General features: G+C 39.5%; 1 protein-coding gene across 4 annotated transcripts in view; it reads right to left on the minus strand.

The window, feature by feature from the left end:
- DIAPH2 (diaphanous related formin 2) overlaps positions 1–15,611 on the minus strand; it is an 865,016-nt gene extending 849,405 nt beyond the window's left edge. For 3 of the 4 annotated variants that reach the window (XM_074277738.1, XM_074277736.1, XM_074277735.1), the window contains exon 1: positions 15,080–15,234. In XM_074277738.1, coding sequence (XP_074133839.1) covers positions 15,080–15,202 — 123 coding nt within the window. In that variant the 5' untranslated portion in view covers positions 15,203–15,234. Of the gene's footprint in view, positions 1–15,079 lie in introns of all 4 variants that reach the window. The other variant, XM_074277737.1, reaches the window with a different exon arrangement.
- Positions 15,612–19,732: the final 4,121 nt, after the last annotated feature.

The following is a 19,732-nucleotide window of genomic DNA, read 5'->3' on the forward strand; positions in this document are numbered from 1 at the left end:
TTGGCAAGAGAGCCTGGAGAAGTCATCACATGCATTCAAAGAAAGAATGGATAAAGAAATCAAATCATTGAGAAACAAGATTAGTGAGCTGGAAAAGGTAAACAACTCCAAGGAAAACAGGATTAGTGAGCTGGAAAAAGAAATCAGCTCTCTAAAAAATAAAATGGATAAAATGGAAAAAAATTCCATAGAAGATAAAAACTCAATTGGACAATTACAAAGAGATATAAAAAAAGTGAGTGAAGAAAATACATCATTGAAAATTAGACTGGAACAAGTAGAAATGAATGACTCAAGGAGAAACCAAGAGGGAGTCAAGCAAAACCAGAGAAATGAAACAATTGAAAAGACTGTCAAGTACCTTACCAGAAAGACAACAGACCTGGAAAACAGATCCAGGAGAGACAATTTGAGAATAATCGGACTCCCTGAAAAATGGGAGGAAAAAAAGAGCTTGGACACCATTTTCGAGGAAATTATCAAAGAGAACTGCCCAGACGTTTTGGAAACAGAGGGTAAAATAGACATTGAGAAAATTCATCGATCACCTACTGAAAGGGACCCTAAAATCAAAACGCCAAGAAATATAGTGGCCAAGTTCAAGAACCATCAGACAAAGGAAAAGATATTGGAAGCTGCTAGAAAAAAACAATTCAGATATGGAGGATCCACAATAAGGATAACACAGGATCTAGCAGCGTCCACATTAAAAGAACGCAGGGCCTGGAACATGATATTCCGAAAGGCTAAGGAACTTGGTATGCAGCCGAGAATAACTTACCCAGCAAGAATGAGCATCGTTTTCCAGGGAAGAAGATGGACATTTAACGAAATAAATGAATTCCATCTATTTTTGATGAAAAAACCAGACCTACATAAGAGGTTTGATCTTCAAATACAGAAATCAAGAGACTTCTAAAAAAGGTAAAAAGAAATCTTGAGAACTATACTTCTATCAAAAAAATATGTAAAGAACATATGTACAATTTGTCTTAGAAACTAGAGGTGGAAAGGAGATTATATCATAAAAAAATATAAAGTGGTGGTACTACATCTCATGAAGAGGCAAAGGTAACCTATTATATCTGAGAGAAAGAAAGGAGGGAGATGAACATAGCGTGTATCAATAGACATATTCGATTTATGGTGAAACTTCTTCCACTTCATTGAAAAGTGAAAGGGAAGGAGTAAGCTAAGGGGAAGGGAATACAGTAATTTCGAGGAAAAGGGGTAAAATAAGGGGAGGATCTTTAAGGTGGGGGAGGGATCCTAAAAAGGGAGGGCTGTGAAAAGCAAGTGGTGTTTACCAGTTTAATACTGGATAGGAGGGTAAAAGGGAAGGAAAGGGGAAAAGCATAAGCAGGGGTTAATAGGATGGCAAGCAATATAGAATTAGTCCTTCTAACCATAAATGTGAATGGGGCAAACTGCCTCATAAAGAGGAAGCAGTTAGCAGACTGGATTAAAAGTCAGAATCCTACTATATGTTGTTTACAGGAAACACACCTGAAACAGGATGAGACATTCAAACTAAAAGTAAAAGGGTGGAGCAGAATCTATTATGCTTCAGGCAAAACCAAAAAAGCAGGAGTAGCCATCCTCATCTCAGATCAAGCAAAAACAAAAATTGATCTAATTAAAAGAGATAAGGAAGGGCATTATATCCTGCTAAAGGGAAGCATCAATAATGAAGCAGTATCAATATTAAACATGTATGCACCAAGTGGTGCAGCATCTAAATTCTTAAAAGAGAAATTAAGAGAGCTGCAAGAGGAAATAGATAGCAAAACTATAATAGCGGGAGATCTCAACCTTGCACTATCAGAATTAGATAAATCAAACCACAAAATAAATAAGAAAGAAGTCAAAGAGGTAAATAGAATACTAGAAAAGTTTGATATGATAGATCTTTGGCGAAAGCTAAATGGAGACAGAAAGGAATATACTTTCTTCTCAGCAGTTCATGGAACCTATACAAAAATTGATCATATACTAGGGCATAAAAATCTCAAAATCAAATGCAGTAAGGCAGAAATAGTAAATGCATCCTTTTCAGACCATAATGCAATCAAAATAACATTTAATAAAAAGCCAGGGGAAAATAGACCAAAAAATAATTGGAAACTAAATAATCTTATACTAAAGAATGATTGGGTAAAACAGCAAATTATAGACATAATTAATAACTTCACCCAAGAAAATGACAATAATGAGACATCATACCAAAATGTGTGGGATACAGCCAAAGCAGTAATTAGGGGAAGTTTTATATCTCTACAGGCCTACCTGCATAAAATAGAGAAAGAGAGGGCCAACGAATTGGGTTTACAACTAAAATTGCTAGAAAAGGAACAAATTAAAAACCCCCAGACAAACACAAAACTTGAAATTCAAAAAATAAAAGGTGAGATTAATAAAATTGAAAGTAAAAAAACTATTGAATTAATTAATAAAACTAAGAGTTGGTTTTATGAAAAAACCAACAAAATAGACAAACCCTTAGTAAACCTGATTAAAAAAAGGAAAGAGAAAAAGCAAATTGATAGTCTTGAAAATGAAAAGGGTGAACTCACCACTAATGAAGAGGAAATTAGAACAATAGTTAGGAGCTACTTTGCTCAACTTTATGCCGATAAATTCGATAACTTAAATGAAATGGAAGAATACCTTCAAAAATATAGCTTGCCCAGATTAACAGAGGAAGAAGTAAGTAGTTTAAATAGTCCCATCTCAGAAAAAGAAATAGACCAAGCTATTAACCAACTTCCTAAGAAAAAATCCCCAGGACCAGATGGATTTACAGGTGAATTCTACCAAACATTTAAAGAACAACTAACTCCAATGCTATGTAAACTATTTGAAAAAATAGGGATTGAAGGAGTCCTACCAAATTCCTTCTATGACACAGACATGGTACTGATACCTAAACCAGGTAGATCGAAAACTGAGAAAGAAAACTATAGACCAATTTCCTTAATGAATATTGATGCTAAAATCTTAAATAAGATATTAGCAAATAGACTTCAGAAAATCATCCCCAGGATAATACACTATGACCAAGTGGGATTTATACCAGGAATGCAGGGCTGGTTTAATATTAGGAAAACTATTAGTATAATTGACCATATTAATAATCAAATTAATAAAAACCATATGATCATCTCAATAGATGCAGAAAAGGCATTTGATAAAATCCAACATCCATTCCTACTAAAAACGCTTGAGAGTATAGGAATAAATGGACTATTCCTTAAAATAATAAGGAGCATATATTTAAAACCTTCAGTAAACATCATATGTAATGGTGATAAACTAGAACCTTTCCCTGTAAGATCAGGAGTGAAACAAGGTTGCCCACTATCACCATTACTATTCAATATAGTACTAGAAACTCTAGCCTTGGCAATAAGAGCCGAGAAAGAGATCCAAGGAATTAGAGTAGGAAATGAAGAAATCAAATTGTCACTTTTCGCAGATGACATGATGGTATACTTAGAGAACCCCAAAGACTCTGCTAAAAAGCTATTAGAAATAATTCAGAATTTTAGCAAAGTCGCAGGATACAAAATAAATCCACATAAATCCTCAGCATTTTTATACATTAACAACACAATCCAACAGCAAGAGATACAAAGAGAAATTCCATTCAAAATAACAGTCGATAGTATCAAATATTTGGGAATATATCTACCAAAGGAGAGTCAGGAATTATATGAGCAAAATTATAAAACACTTGCCACAAAAATAAAGTCAGATTTAAATAATTGGAAAGACATTCAATGTTCTTGGATAGGCCGAGCGAATATAATAAAGATGACAATACTCCCCAAACTAATCTATTTATTTAGTGCTATACCAATCAGACTCCCAAGAAACTATTTTAATGACCTAGAAAAAATAACAACAAAATTCATATGGAAGAATAAAAGGTCGAGAATTGCAAGGGAACTAATGAAAAAAAAGTCAGAGGAAGGTGGTCTAAGTGTACCTGATTTAAAGCTATATTATAAAGCAACAGTCACCAAAACCATTTGGTATTGGCTAAGAAATAGACTAGTTGATCAGTGGCATAGGTTAGGTTCACAGGACAAGATAGTGAATAAAAATAGCAATCTAATCTTTGACAAACCCAAAGATCCCAAATTTTGGGATAAGAATTCATTATTTGACAAAAACTGCTGGGAAAACTGGAAATTAGTATGGCAGAAACTAGGCATGGACCCACATTTAACACCACATACTAAGATACGATCAAAATGGGTTCAAGATTTAGGCATAAAGAACGAAATCATAAATAAATTGGAGGAACAGGGGATGGTTTACCTCTCAGACTTGTGGAGGAGGAAGGAGTTTGTGTCCAAGGGAGAACTAGAGACCATTATTGATCACAAAATAGAACATTTTGATTACACCAAATTAAAAAGTTTCTGCACAAACAAAACTAATGCAAACAAGATTAGAAGGGAAGTAACAAATTGGGAAAAAATTTTTACAGTTAAAGGTTCTGATAAAGGCCTCATCTCCAAAATATACAGAGAATTGACTTTAATTTATAAGAAATCAAGCCATTCTCCAATTGATAAATGGTCAAAGGATATGAACAGACAATTTTCAGATGATGAAATTAAAACTATTTCCACTCATATGAAAGAGTGTTCCAAATCACTATTGATCAGAGAAATGCAAATTAAGACAACTCTGAGGTATCATTACACACCTGTCAGATTGGCTAAGATGACAGGAACAAATAACGATGAATGTTGGAGGGGCTGTGGGAAAACTGGGACACTGATGCATTGTTGGTGGAGTTGTGAAAGAATCCAACCATTCTGGAGAGCAATCTGGAATTATGCCCAAAAAGTTATCAAAATGTGCATACCCTTTGACCCAGCCATACTACTACTGGGCTTATACCCCAAGGAACTACTAAAGAAGGGAAAGGGACCTGTATGTGCCAAAATGTTTGTGGCAGCCCTTTTCATAGTGGCTAGAAGCTGGAAAATGAATGGATGTCCATCAATTGGAGAATGGTTGGGTAAACTATGGTATATGAATGTTATGGAATATTATTGTTCTATAAGAAATGACCAACAGGAGAAATACAGAGAGGCCTGGAGAGACTTACATCAACTGATGCTGAGTGAAACGAGCAGAACCAGAAGATCATTATACACTTCAACAATGATACTGTACGAGGATGTATGCTGATGGAAGTGGATTTCTTCAACATAGAGAAGAGCTAATCCAATTCCAATTGATTAATGATGGACAGAACCAGCTACATCCAGAAAAGGAACACTGGGAAATGAATGTAAACTGTTATTTTTACCTTCTGAATCCAATTCTTTCTGTGCAACAAAAAATTCAGTTCTACACACATATATTGTATCTAAATTATACTGTAATATATTTAACATATATAAGACTGCTTGCCATCTGGGGGAGGGGGTTGGGGGAGGAAGGGAAAAAATCTGAATAGAAGTAAGTGCAAGGGATAATGTTGTAAAAAATTACCCATGCATATGTACTATCAAAAAATGTTATAATTATAAAATAAAATAAAAAATTAAAAAAAAAAAAAAAAAAAAAAGAAAAAAAAAAAAAAAAAAAAAACAGTCATTAAAACCACGTATCAAAATCAACTTACCTTAGAACTAGAACTCTGAATCACTGTACCACAAAGTGTTAAATCAAGATTTTAAAAGATAATTAGTAAAAAAAATATTGTTAATTTTATTGGGAGCAAAAATATTTTATACTGTTGAATGAGTTTTAAATTATTTCCTTTTTCAGAGAGGCAGTACTACCTGAGCTCTCCCGCAAGTCCCTCCAAATACCTTTAAATAGTGACTCTAAATAAATTCTAGAACAGCAGAACCCAGAAAAGATGGAGTGAAACACTTTTCCAGCCCAAGACAACTTAAAAAGTCAACAAGAAAGACTTCTTGCACTAGGGTGAGAAAGGAGCACGATCCAGCACAGACCAGGCCAAGCAAACCACAAGCAACTTAATAAATGACAGCAGTGGTGGTTTCCAGACCTTTCAGTCCACAGCTGATAAAAAGGATAGAGATTTACAGGGGTCCCTCTGCTGGCACTGGGAGCAGGATTCTCTTGCACTGCCTGTACTTGGATCTAAGTCACAGTCCTGGGTCTTAGTCCCTGTGTGAAGGGGAGTACTAGCAAGACAAAGCTTGCAGCTAGCTACAGGGGAGCAGGGATACAGGTAACAGAGAGTTTAAAAGAGTGCTTATGGTCACTTACAAAACAGTACATAGTAGAAGACAGCATTAAACATACCTCTCCCTAGATCATACCACCTCAGAGGACCCAAAAACTTACAGGTCCCGAATTATCTCTGAAAACAGGTACACAAAAACCCTGTAGCTTGAGACAATGACCCCTTCTACTTGGGAAGCAGAATCCTACCTTAGCACAGAGTGAAAAAAAATCAAGAAATAGGCTGGAAAATGAACAAACAGAAAAAGAAAACTCTGACCATACAAAGTTACTAAGGTGACAAAGAAGATCAAAACACACACTCAGAAGAAGACAATAAAGTCAAACTTCCTGCATCCAAAGCCTGAAAGAAAAATATGAATTGGTCAGATTAAAAGGATTATAGATTAATGGATTACAATGTGATAACTCAGGTTGTCTGGGCAATTCTCTAGCTCAGAATTCACACCTTTGGTTCAGGCCCCACATTGGGCACCAAAATGTAAAGGTCCTGTTGTCTCTCAGTTGTTATCCTTCTCTGGGAGGAGATCTCTTTTCTGTAATATCTTTTCCTCTGTGTGCAGGTTTCTTGTGAAGCTTCTGGAGCCTCCAGCCAGAGCGAAGGTAGAATCTAGAATCCTCTTCTTCCTGAACCCTGGCTCTGAATCTCCTCGAGCTTCCCAGAAGTTCTCCCAGGAAGTCTTGTTTTTCTCCCAGCCTAGACTCTCCTTCCAGACCACCGTCTAAACTCAATCTCCCAGTCAAACTACTCTCCAGACTCAATGCTGCCCTCTTTTATCCTCAAAGAGATTGGGCTAGTGAGAACTCAACGAGGCTTGTGAGAACTCCTACAGCCAATGAACTTGCTCCTTTTAAAGGTGTAAACTCCTTTTCAGAAGTCTAAAGGTGTAAACTCCCCTTAAAGGCCTGAACCAAAGGTGTGAATTCTGAGCTACAGAATTGCCCAGACAACCTGAGTTATCACCTTGTAATCCTAACATCTCCCATGGGTGAGCTCAAAAAGGATTTTGAAAATCAAGTAAGAGAATGAGAGGAAAATTTGGGAAGAGAAATGAGAGTGATGCAAGAAAAACATGAAAATAGAGTCAATAGCTTGATAAAGGAGGCACAAAAAAATACTGAAGAAAATAATACTTTAAAAGGCAGAACAGGTCAAATGGTAGAAGAGGCACAAAAATCCAATGAAGAGAAGAATGCCTTGCAAAGCAGAACTGGCCAAATGGAAAAACACATGCAAAAATTCACTGAAGAGAAGAATCGTTTCAAAAGTAGAACTGGCTAAATGGAAAAGGAAATACAAAAAGCTCACTGAAGAAAATAATTTCATAAAAGTTAGAATTGGGCAAGTGGAAGTTAATGACTTTATGAGACATCAAAAAACAATCAAACTAAAAAGAATTTATAAAAAGAAGATAATGTGAAATAAATCACTGGGAAAACAACCAACCTGGAAAATAGACCCTGGAGAGATAATGTAAGAATCACTGGACTGCCTGAAAGTCAAAGAGCCTAGACATCATCTTTCAAGAAATTATCAAGGACAACTGACCCGATATTCTAGAATCAGAGGGCAAAACAAAAAATGAACGAATCCACTGATCATCTCCTAAAAGATAAAAACTCTCAACAATTTTCAGCCAAAATCTCAGACCTCCCAGATCAAGGAGAAAATACTGCAAGCAACAAAAAAGAAAAAAAGTGAAATATCATGGAACATGCAGTCAAGATAGCATAAGATTTAGCAGCTTCCACATTAAAGAATCAGAGGGGCTTGAAATATGATATTTCAGAAAGCAACAGAGCTAGGATTATAACCAAGAAACCTACCAAACAAAACAGAGTATAATCCTTCAGGAGAAAAAAAAAAGGATAGTTAATGAAACAGAAGACTTTAAAGCATTTCTGATGAAAATACCAGGTGGAATAGAAAAGTTGACTTTCATAAGAAGAATAAAAAGATAAAGAGGAAAGTGAAATCGTCAGATATTTGATAAGGTTAAACTGTTTATATTTCTACATGGGAAAATGAGATTTATAACTCCTAAAAACATTCTCATAATTAGGGAATTAGAAAGTGCACATAGAAAGCAGAGATGTGAGTTGAATGTGATGGTATGATTACCTAAAAAATAAAATTAAGGGATGAAAAAGAAGAATGCACTTAGAGAAGGAGAAAGGGAGAGGACGAATAGGATAAATTATTTGGACATAAAAAAGGCCTGAAAGAGATTTTTCCAGTAGAGGGAAAAATGGGGGAAGTGGGGATGGGAACACATGAACTTTCCTCTTATCAGAATTGGCTCAAAGAAGGAATAAAAATATACACTCAATTGGACATAGAAATCTGTTACCACACAGGAAAGTAGGAAGAGAAGAAAATAAGAGAAACAAGTGGGAGCTGATAAAAGAGAGAACAGTTTGGGAGAGGTAACAGACAAAAGGAAAACATTTTTGAGAATGAATAGGGTAAAAAGGGAGAGAGAGAGTAGAATAAACAGGGGGGGAAATAAGAGAGAGAGAAATATATAGTTGGTAACAGTCAACCTTAAAAAAAAAATAATAGCCACTCCTCAACTGATAAATGGTCAAAGGGTATAAACAGACAGTTAAGTTTTTCAACAAAGTAATCAAAGCTATCTATAGTCATATAAAAATGCTATAAATCACTATTGATGAGAGAAATACAAATTAAAACAACTCTGAGCTCCTACCTCACACCTGTCGGATTATGACAGAAAAGGAAAATGAATGTGGAAATGTGGGAAAATTAAAACACTACTGTACTATTGGTGAAGTTATACACTGATTCAACCATTCTGAAGAACAATGTGGAATTATGCTCAAAAGGCTGTAAAACCTAGCATATCCTTTGACCAAGCAATACCATTTATAGGTCTGTATCCCAAAGAGATTTTTTAAAAATGAGAAGGACCTATGTGTACAAAAATATTTATAACAGCTCTTTTAGAGGTGGCAAAGAATTGAAATTGAGGGGGCATCCATCATTTGAGGTATGGCTGAATAAGTTGTTGTACATGATTGCAATGGAATGCTACTGTGCTTTAAGAAATGATGAGCAGGATGCTCTCAAAAAACATAGAAAGACTTACATGAACTGATGCAAAGTGAAATAAGCAGAACCAGAACATTGTATACTGTAACAGCAATAATGCATTGACCTATTCCCAGCAAAACTATCATCCAAGACAGTTCTGTAGGACTTATGATGAAAGGTGCTGTCCATCTCAAAAGAAAGAATTGGTGAAGGCTAGATGCTAATCAAAGATATTTTTTCTTTACTTTCTTTGTCTTTGATTTGTCTGTGTTTTCTTTCATAGAATCACTTACATGGAAATGTGTTTTGCATGACTACACATGTATAACCTATGTCAAATTGCTTGCTTCTCAATGGGAAGAGAGGGAAGGGAAGAGAGAATTTGGTACCCAAAATGTCAAAGAAAGAAAAAAAGAATGTTAAAATTGTTTTTACATGTAATTGGGAAAAATAAAATATGAAATACGATTTAAAAATAAAATATTTCTTCATCTCATCATTTTTATTTCACTGAAGTCTTGTAATATATATAATAATAGCACAATAGATTCTGAGTATTATTTATCAATGTACCTATCCATGATGAATAGGCTCAAAAAATGTTTACTGGTTGGGTGTTTAGAGACTATTCTTCCAGAGAATCAAAATTTCCACAAATGTCTCAGCATAATTGAAATCCCAACTCGAAACATAAGCACCAAACAATCCACCCCAGTATTTCTTCTTAAGAGAGGATGACTGTGTCTTGACTCCCAGTTTGGTGGTATAGTATATAGAGCACTGGTCTCGCAACAGGAAGACCTAAATGCATATCCTTCCTAAGATATGTCCTACCTGTCTTAAATAAGAATAATAATTGTACTGATCTCAAGGGCTGATGGGAGAACATATATGCCATGCCTAGCAAAACCTTAAAGTGCCATATAAATGCTAGCTATGATCAAGACTAAACAGCATACTCCTATCTCACCTGACAAAATGCATTCATTTTAAATGATTCGTTTAACATGCCTAATTTAGCCTTGCAGTTAGATGATATACTCAAGTCAGAGACTAACTAGACGGTTAAGTCATCACACACAAAAAAATCAAAGAATCATTAGTCAAGATTTGACAAGTGTTAAAAAAAAAAAACAGCAGGAAGTGACTACACTGAGTAGATCTCTCAAATAAACTTGAACATTTCTAGCTTTTAAATCTTGGACAAAATCCATTAGTTTCCTCCAGAAGGCAGTTAAGAAAAATGGGTCTCCTTAGTACTGATTAAAAAGCTCATGCTACATTAATAAATTAAAGTGATCCCCTTTTACAGGAAACATGTCCTTGAACTTCAGTTTTCAGGAACCACATAGAGTCTAACTGCGTCCAAAGAAAAACACTTTGTGTTATCTATGGCCAGTTTCAATAGCTAAGTGGGGGAAATGGGTCTAAGCAACTTTACTACTGAGGCAGATCCATCAAATAAATAGCTCTTATAAGACAGAAGATTTGCAAAAAAAAAAAATAAACAATTGTATGAGACATACTAAAATCTTAACAAAGGCCATGGTACTTTTTATTCAGGCAACTAGTGTATTTAAACTCACAGGTGATTTTTCTTCATTACAGATCACATGTCAGTTTGTAGTGTTCTCCACTATACCTCATAGTGCCATATGGGCACTTCCCTCCAACACTGTCTAAAACTATTTTATATTTATTCCAGCCAATAATTTTTGTTTAAAAAAGAAGCTATCTGTAACACTGTTCATAAATAAGAAAACAGTAACTACAGTAATAATTACTTAAGTACAAGAAGATAATGGAAATGTTTAGACAGAATGTTTTATTCTACCAGGATTATTTTTTCGCTGAAAAGTCCAAGTAAATTCTTTCCTAAGAGGTCTTATAGCTTCCAACATTTTACTTTTAATACCCAAGGCCTAGATTTCAAAGAGCTCAACACTAGGGATAAGGATTAGAACTGTGATTTTCATTTGTATAGAAAATTCCCAGGTGAGGAATATCTCTCTCCAATGTAACTGATCACTTTCTCTGCAAATAGACAGTTACCAGTAGCTAACCAAGGTTAAGTGACTTATTTAAGATCACATGGCCAGTACAAGTCAGGGGCAGGGCTTAAACTCTCCCAGCTCAAGGCTAACTTTCTATCTACTATGTCATACTTGCCTTTCAACACTAAAGGAATTAAAAGCTTCAAAAAAACTGCCACCAGTCTTCTGTCTATAATGCGTTTGGTTTAAAATGTTGTTCTCATAGGTTTGTTTTTATTTGCTTCGCCCAGTCGGCTTTTAAGATACACTGTTAAATGATTTATGCTGTTTAACTTACACGTTTAATCGAAGGAAAAAAAAAACTTTCGAAATATATAGTAACAACAGTGTTTCCTTGCTTAAAGCAGTGTTCCATATGGGATAGCTTGAAGAGCTTTGGGAGCTGGAGCTGACAGTATCACGTTCAGCTAATAGCTAGTTTCACCACCACAGACCTATCTAGTTTCTTTGTCTAAGACAAATGAAACATAAAAGATGGAACAGTACAAATGACCAAAGGCGAGTTAAGAATAGAATCAAGGTGCTATTACCAACAAAGATAAACACTTTTCCTTGATAGGAGGCTTCTTAAAAGCAAAAGCTTCTTGTTAAATGGCCCAACCAATTACTTGCAACTTGAAACTACCAAATAATGTTTAAGGTTAAGTAAAAAGGTAGTTCTAACATTATACTCAAACCAAAATGACACACCTTACCACAAATTCAGAAGATAAGAACTGGGATTTTGAGCTAAAGGAGACCCTCCAACCCTCTAATTTTGCTGATGAGGATCTGGGAAATGGGGGAGAAGAATGGGACCCGAGGTTAGTTTTAAGTGGCATGCCTAAGGTTATACATGCATGTATGTAATAAGTATACAGAACTGTGGTCCAATGTGTAACCAAGAGTTCCGGCTCCCAATCCAGCAAGCTTTCCAATGTCACCAGGCTCTGGTGATAGATACTTTCATACAAAACCTGGAAGTTTCTTTCTTTTTTTTTTTTTTTTTTTTTTTTTTGCTGAGGGAACTGGGATTAAGTGACTTGTCCAGGGTCACACAACTAAGAAGTATTAAGTGTCTGAGGCCAGATTTGAACCCAGGTTCTCCTGACCTCAAGGCTGGTGCTCTCTCCACTGCACCACCCGGCTGCTCCCGGAAGTTTCCTTTGACAAGAGATGACAAAGTTGAAACAGAGCACCGAAGTAGGTAGGAGCCAAACACAAAAGGAACCAAGGCTTGCTATGTGAGACAAGTCACTTCCAGAGTTTGTGTGACTCATAATAGAGTTTGTTTCTGTCCCAGAGTTAGAAAGAACAAAGTGGGTGCTCAATGACTGGGGAAGGGCTGAACAACTTGTGGTATGTGAATGTAACAAATATGACTGTGCCAAAGCAAAGTCACTTTGACAATTTAGAGAAGCATGGAGAAATTTGTACAATAGATACAGGAGGACTCAAGGAGAAAGAAAATTCACAATGACTAAGAAAAGTCATACCAAAGATAAGAGAATGAAGACAAATACCAAGTAATTTTAATGACCTATCTTGGAGAAGAGACAAACAAATGTACCTCTCTCCTTTTGATTGAAAAGTAGGAGAAATACAAATGCATCTTAACTCACTGTCTTCCAGGACAGACAAAATGGCTCAAAAAAATTCAGGTGGCCTTCTGTGACAAATCAGATGGCACGTAAAACTGATTTTCCATTATCTTTTCAGATGAAGCAAGTAGTGGTGGAAGTGGCTTCTTTTATGCAAGGTACTGCAGTTGGCCTAGTGCTAGACATGGGGTCAAGAAGATCTGAGTTTAGACCTATTGCTACCAGTCTCCTAGTCTATGTGCTAGCTCAGATGGAATGCTCACCATGCTACACACCTGGCCTATCTTTGAAACACTATGCAGTAGAAGCGCTGGAAAAACGAAGATCTTTGGTTTGGTCATTTTTTTTCTGGCTGTCCCCCACCACCAGCCACCAGCCACCAGAACGTGCTCTCTCTCCTTATCGCCACTTCCCGGCTAAAATACCACCTCGTAGAGGTGCCTTCCTTCTGCTCATTTTTTTTCTAGTCATTCCATACACTAATGGGGCTCCCCCAATAATAAGCAATTCTCAAGGAGAGGGGTTTTCTTTTGCCTCTTCTTGTACCCCTAAATGCAGAGATCATATTAAGTGCTTTAAAATGTTTATAGACTGAATGACTGGCCATAATATCTACTTCACAGTTAAAAAACTCAAGTGAAAGTGTGAAGTAAATAAAAGTAAACTCAAGTATGTATAAAAATGAAATACAGAAATGTTTGATTTGTGATCTAGAGATAAGCTTGTAACAAACTGTGCTACTCTCTCCCATTCTCCAAAACAGCTTTCATTTCATTGATGTTAGCAGTCCCTCCAATGATGCGGCTGACAAGTTACTGTAAACTCAAAACTTTCAGCGTTGCCTCTTTCATGTGCTGACTGACTCACTCAGCAAACAAGGCTCCCCCCTTCCTCCCCTTCCCCCAGACCTAGAAAACCCAAGTCGGGCAAGAGTGAAGGGGGAAGCTGCTACACGATTGCCCAATGTGATCCCTTCCTTTCCTAAGGCAGCGGCAGGAAGTAGCTGTAGCCAGTCAAACTTGGAGCTGGCTGCCTAGGGCTCTCAAACTTTCAGCTGGCAGCCAAGGAAAAACCCCACCCCACCCCCTGCCCCCTCCCAATGCCTGGGCTCCTCATGACTGGTGCCCAAGCACATCAAGGGGAAAAGGGGGGGGGGAGACACAGAGAGACAGAGGAGAGAGAAACACAGAGACAGAGACAGAGAGAGAAAAAAGAGAAAACGGGAGAGAGAAAAAAAAGATGAAAGAAAGAAAGAGAAAGAGAGAGAGAGAAGGAGAGAAAGAGAGAGAGAAGGAGAGAAAGAGAGAGAGAGAAAGAGAAAGAGAGAGAGAAAGAGAACGAGGGAAAGAGAAAGAAAGAAAGAGAAAGAGAGAGAAAGAAAGAAAGAGAGAAAGAAAGAGAGAGAGAGAGAGAGAGAGAGAGAGAGAGAGAGAGAGAGAGAGAAAGAAAGAAAGAAAGAAAGAAAGAAAGAAAGAAAGAAAGAAAGAAAGAAAGAAAGAAAGAAAGAAAGAAAGAAAGAAAGAAAGAAAGAAAGAAAGAAAGAAAGAAAGAAAGAAAGAAAGAAAGAAAGAAAGAAAGAAAGAAAGAAAGAAAGAAAGAAAGAGGAAAGTAAGGAGCTGGAGGCAGACAAGTGTGTGTAGACTCGTCTTCCTCCAGGAAGTTGCCTGAGAGAAGGAGGGAGAGGTGCAACAGAGAGTCTGGGGGTGGGGGTGGCTGCCCTGAAATCGGGGGGCAGGCGCCGCCGGCCCAGGAGGGGAGGGGTCCTCAAGCTGCTCCCCAGCCCGAAGCTCAAAGAGCAGCAACAGCAGCAGCTACAAAGAGGGGTGGGCTGGGAGGGGCGCCGGCGCGGCGGGTGCGCGCACAGAGCCCCGCACGCCCGCGCGCGCACACCCCAGCGCCCCCGTGGGCTGAGCAGGCCCCTTCCCCAGTTCTTCAAGGGGCTCCGCCCGCCCTCCCCCACCCCCAGCAGCCAAAGGAGGGGAGCAGAGGAGGGGGTGGTTCTTCGCCCCCGCGGAGGGTGGGAGGCAGGCAGGCAGGCAGGCGGGGCGGGCGCGCCGGGGCTCGGAGGTGGGCGACCTCGGGGGCCCCCTACGTACCCCACTCCGTCGGGAGTGTCTCCCCCAGCCCGCCCCCGGGCAGGACAAACTCACCAGCTTGGGCTTGTTTTTGGTCTCCTCGTCGCCAGCGGCCCGGCCCCCGGCGCTTCGCTTGCCGCCCCGACCCCCGCCGGGCTCCTCGCCTCCGGGGCCCGCCGCCGTCCCGGGTGGCTCCATCTTTCTCGGACCCCCGTCACCTGCGCCCCGCACCCCGCCCCGCCCCGCCCTGAGCCGAGCCGCTCGACCCCACCCGGGACGCCGGGGAGAGAAGGCAGCCCTTGGGGGCGCGGCCGCCGCCCTCAGACCCTGGGGGCGTTCGCCCCGAAGCCCACCGAGCCGAGCCGAGCCTCGGCCGCTCTCTTAAAGGACGGCCGGCGCAGCTGTGGCCAGAGGCGCGCCTGTGGCTTTAAGAGGGCCGCGGCACATGTGATTCCGCCGAGTGGCCGCTGACAGCCGCCCGGGCACGGAAAGCCGAGCTTCCGACTCCGGTGCCGATTCGGGCCGCGCTACTGAGCATGCCCGGCGCGCGGGCTGGAGCCGGCCAGAGCGCTGCCTCCCTGTCCGCCCGTCTGCCCCGCTGGCCGGCCTCTCAGAGCGCGCCTTTCACTTCCCGGGGACGGGGCTCTGGGGGACGGGCGGGGGAGGGAGGGCGCGGCGAGGAGCTACCCTGGGGGAGGAGCCCATCCTTCACTTGGGGAAGCGGAGGCCAGTGCGCTAGGCAAAAGTTGTAGTGACAGCTGGAGAGCCACCAAAGGTCAAGCCCGGCCCGGGCCACTCGGACTCCCGCTTTCTCACCCCCATCTCCCCTCTTTTCCTCCCCCCCTCCACATGCATGGACCCTGTGGAAGGTGAGAGCTGGAGTCGAAGCTCAACTTGACCACCCACTGCTTGCATGACCTCGGGACTTGGAAATCCTGGCTAACCAATCTGCCACTGTGTTTGACCTTGGCCAGCTTGCCTTCTCTAGGACTCAGTTTCCCTTCCCCTCCCCCGTGGAAAAGGAAGTCGTTGGAATAGATGATCCCAGAGGTTCCTTCCAAACTCAGTTCTGTAACTAGTATCCTTTGGAAAGCCACCAGAAGCAAGACTTGACAGGCTCCTCACCTCTAGTCTCCCCATTCCAATATCAACACAATCGGCCCAAGTGCAAATCTAATCGTGTTATTCCCGGTATGTACTCCCTAAACTCTAGTGGCTCCCTATGGCCTCTAAGATCAAATCAATTCCTATAGCAGTTAAAGCCCCTGCAGGCCTGGCCCCAGCCCTTTTGGGGCCTTATCACACTGCTCCTCCTCATGCCTAAGTTTGATCTAGTCAAACTGACCCTTTTGCCGCTTTCTCACAACATGCAGCCTCCATCTTCGGTCTCTATCTTTTTGTTAATTCTCTTCCCAGCCTAGAATGCACTCCCACATCTCCAGTTTCTTTCAAAACTCAACACAAACTCCTGGTCCCTCAGCCATATTTCCCCTCCTTCCATATATTTCCTTATATGTTTAATTCCCTTAAAAGTTGGTTGATTTTTTGCCTTCCTTTTCTTAAAGAGGACCAAAATGACGACTGTTAGGTAAGTTAATACATTTCCATCCAGTAGAATGTAACCTCCTTGAGGACATGGGCTTGAAGTTGGGCCTTTTCCTGAGCCCAGCACAGAGCAAGGCACTTAATAAAGGTTTGGTGCTTGATTGCCCAGTCAAGTTTATACTACTTATTTATTTGAATGCAGTGAGATCACATGCCAGACAATCACAAAGTACTGTCTAAATATGTCCCTCTTTAATGCCCTACCCGTGCCATACAGTGGAATATAAGCTCTCAAAGCTTTTACCAGAGAAGGGCTAGTTCTGGCCAGTCCTACCACAACAATAAACCATATTTATGCAGCACTTCAAAGTTTGTGAGGCAGTCTGCCTACTAACCTGATCCTCAAAACAACCCAATGAGCTAAATACTACAGATTCCCACTATTGTTCAGAAGACCTGGAAACTCCAAGAGCTTACCAAACTTGCCTGGGAACCTCATAACCCCAAGTCCAGCCACTGGAACTAGACCACACTATTTCTTGAACTAGAAAAGCTTTGAAAATGGCTATTATTTGAAGGCCAACAAGGGCACTAACTCTTCCTCTGATAAGTTTTAACAAGGGACCCATGAGATGCATACGAATAAACCAAATGCTTAGGAACTTGAATTTACAGATTTTGAAGTCTGAAGCTTGCAGACTAGGCTGATCGTCCCACTTATATATACAGAAGTAGGCTGGCACTTGCAAAATTCTAAAAACAAAACAAAAAAACTACCTCACCAAAAGTAGCATTGACTTTCCTGGTGAAATGATGGATTCCCTATCACTGGGGAATTGAAATGTAAACTGGATCATTCATTGCATGTAAGTGGATGGGATTCTATTCACATATGGGCTGGAATAGATGACTTCTGAAGGCTCTTTCATTGCTAGGACTCTTTGGCCTTGCTTTCACAAGGGGAGAGAAGGGACTATGATATGAGTAGCATTGATTTAGATGTTGTCCTGTAATTTATGTAAAAGTGACATGGCTTTCAATAGAAGATTTTGTTGTTCAGGCTTGATAGTTTCAATATGAGTTCCATCTCCAGAGGAACTCTAATCATTTATGAATCAACTAAAAAGAGATATCCCTGATCAATTGTGTTTATATTTTACTTTAAACTCAACCCCTGCTCTTTTAATTCTTGGTGTTTATTTTTCAGTATTTTGTTACTGTTAATGTCAACAATGAAAACCCTTTCCGATATGGAGGACGTTGGCCTCAGTTTGAAGCCAACAAACCAATGTTGCCGCCTCTGTGTGGCAAGGACACAGTCAGCTGATTCAGGAACTGGCACCACCCCAACTAGAGTCTTAGAAACAACCTTGCCCCACCTACATGTCTCTTTTTTTTCCTCTGTCTTGGAAAACAAAGAAAGGTTGGGCCAGAGAGACGCACCTGAGCCATAGGGCAATATGAGGAAAGCAGATATGGCCCCACAGCTGGGATTCTCTGAAGTTAGGCAAAAACCACCACAGTATTTTGTTTCTTGTGTGCTTCCTTCTCCTCTATAAATCCCAGTCTAGGACTAGGAAACATAAAAAAAAAAAAGTGTTGGGGGAGAGATACTTTAATGGAAACACAACACCCCCCAGCTCCTTGGAGAATGCTCCCTCCCCAGGTGTAGATGGGAAAACCCCGCCCCTACCATCTTCTTCAGAACAATTCAAGTGTCCACCTTTACACAGAGGATCTGCCCAATGCATTGGAGGCCTTCCACTAGTTCTTTTAATATCTCAAAAGTAGCAGTTATAGCACAGGGATTGTCCATCTGTTCCCTCTCATTCTTACTACATAACCAGCCACCACCTCTTCTAATTATATTGTACATATCCTTGATTTTGAGATAAGAAATGTGATTAAATTAACACACATGAAGTAATTAGGGAACAGTTAGATGCTAGACTCCCCCTTGGTGACACTATCCTCATAGAATCCCTAGCTTGTCTCAAAGCTCAGTTCAAGCACTCTTTCATAAATGAGGCCTTTTCTAACACCCTAGCTGCTAGTGCTCCCTTCCTAAAAAAGTCCCTGGACTTCATATATACTTGTCTTCATATATGCTGTTTTCTTCATTAGAATATAAGCTCCTTTATTAATTAATTATCCTTAATTAATATCACACTCATTATTTTGCAGACAGGGGAGGACCACAGATATGGAACACTGCATAGAGTTTTAGATTTTTTTTTTCCAATGTATTGATCTTGTTAATTTTTTTTCCTCTTTAACTTTTTTTTTCCCCTTTAAAAATATTTATTATATGGGAAAACTCTCTAGGAGGGGAAACAGAAAAATTTAGGTGATCTCAAAACAAAATATATTTTTAAATTATCTTTAAAATGAATGGGAACGTGACGAATATAGAAATATGTTTAAAAGGATTGTACATGTATACCTGTATCAGATTACTTGCTGTCTTCGCGAGGGAAGAAAGTGAGGGAGAGTGAGAGAAAAATTGGAACACAATTGGAACAAAAATAAATGTTGAAAACTATCTTTACATGTATTTGAGGGGACAAATACTATTGAGGAAAAAAAAATGAATGTGAGCTCATTGAGGGCAGGGACTATCTTTGTATTCCCAGTACTTGGCATATAATAGGATTTTCCTTAATAAATGATTATTGGGTGACCCAAAAATTGTAGAAGCTTGTTTAAAATTACTTGTGAAACCACTTAGTCCAGTATCATAGATCATTATATTTGCATGGTTTTTCTCCGCCACCCCCCCCAACACCCTGATATAATTCATCTTAGCCAAGAGACAAACTCCTTGCTTACATACTTAATTACTTATCTCTTCATCTACTTGTCATATAGTAGGCACTTCATAAAAGTTTATTGATTCTTGACTGCAACTGGCAATAATTTCACCTTAATCAAGTTTTTTTAATCCCTTCTGTTTCCCTAAACAGTGAATCAAGCAGAGTGGCATTGGAGTACCTTAATTTACCCTCTACTGTCTTTCAGCATCCCACAGAGCCGCAATCCTTTCTTTTCCTTGTTTCTTGCTTTCCTCACTCTGCCATTTGTTATTGTTAACTCTCCAACATTACTTTGTATTCATTTTATATTTGCTTCATGATGCACATATCGTTCGCTACATATTGCCAATAATTCTTTTTCCTTTTGTCT

This window comes from Sminthopsis crassicaudata, chromosome X (genome assembly GCF_048593235.1).
Source record: "Sminthopsis crassicaudata isolate SCR6 chromosome X, ASM4859323v1, whole genome shotgun sequence".
Classification (NCBI taxonomy): domain Eukaryota; kingdom Metazoa; phylum Chordata; class Mammalia; order Dasyuromorphia; family Dasyuridae; genus Sminthopsis; species Sminthopsis crassicaudata.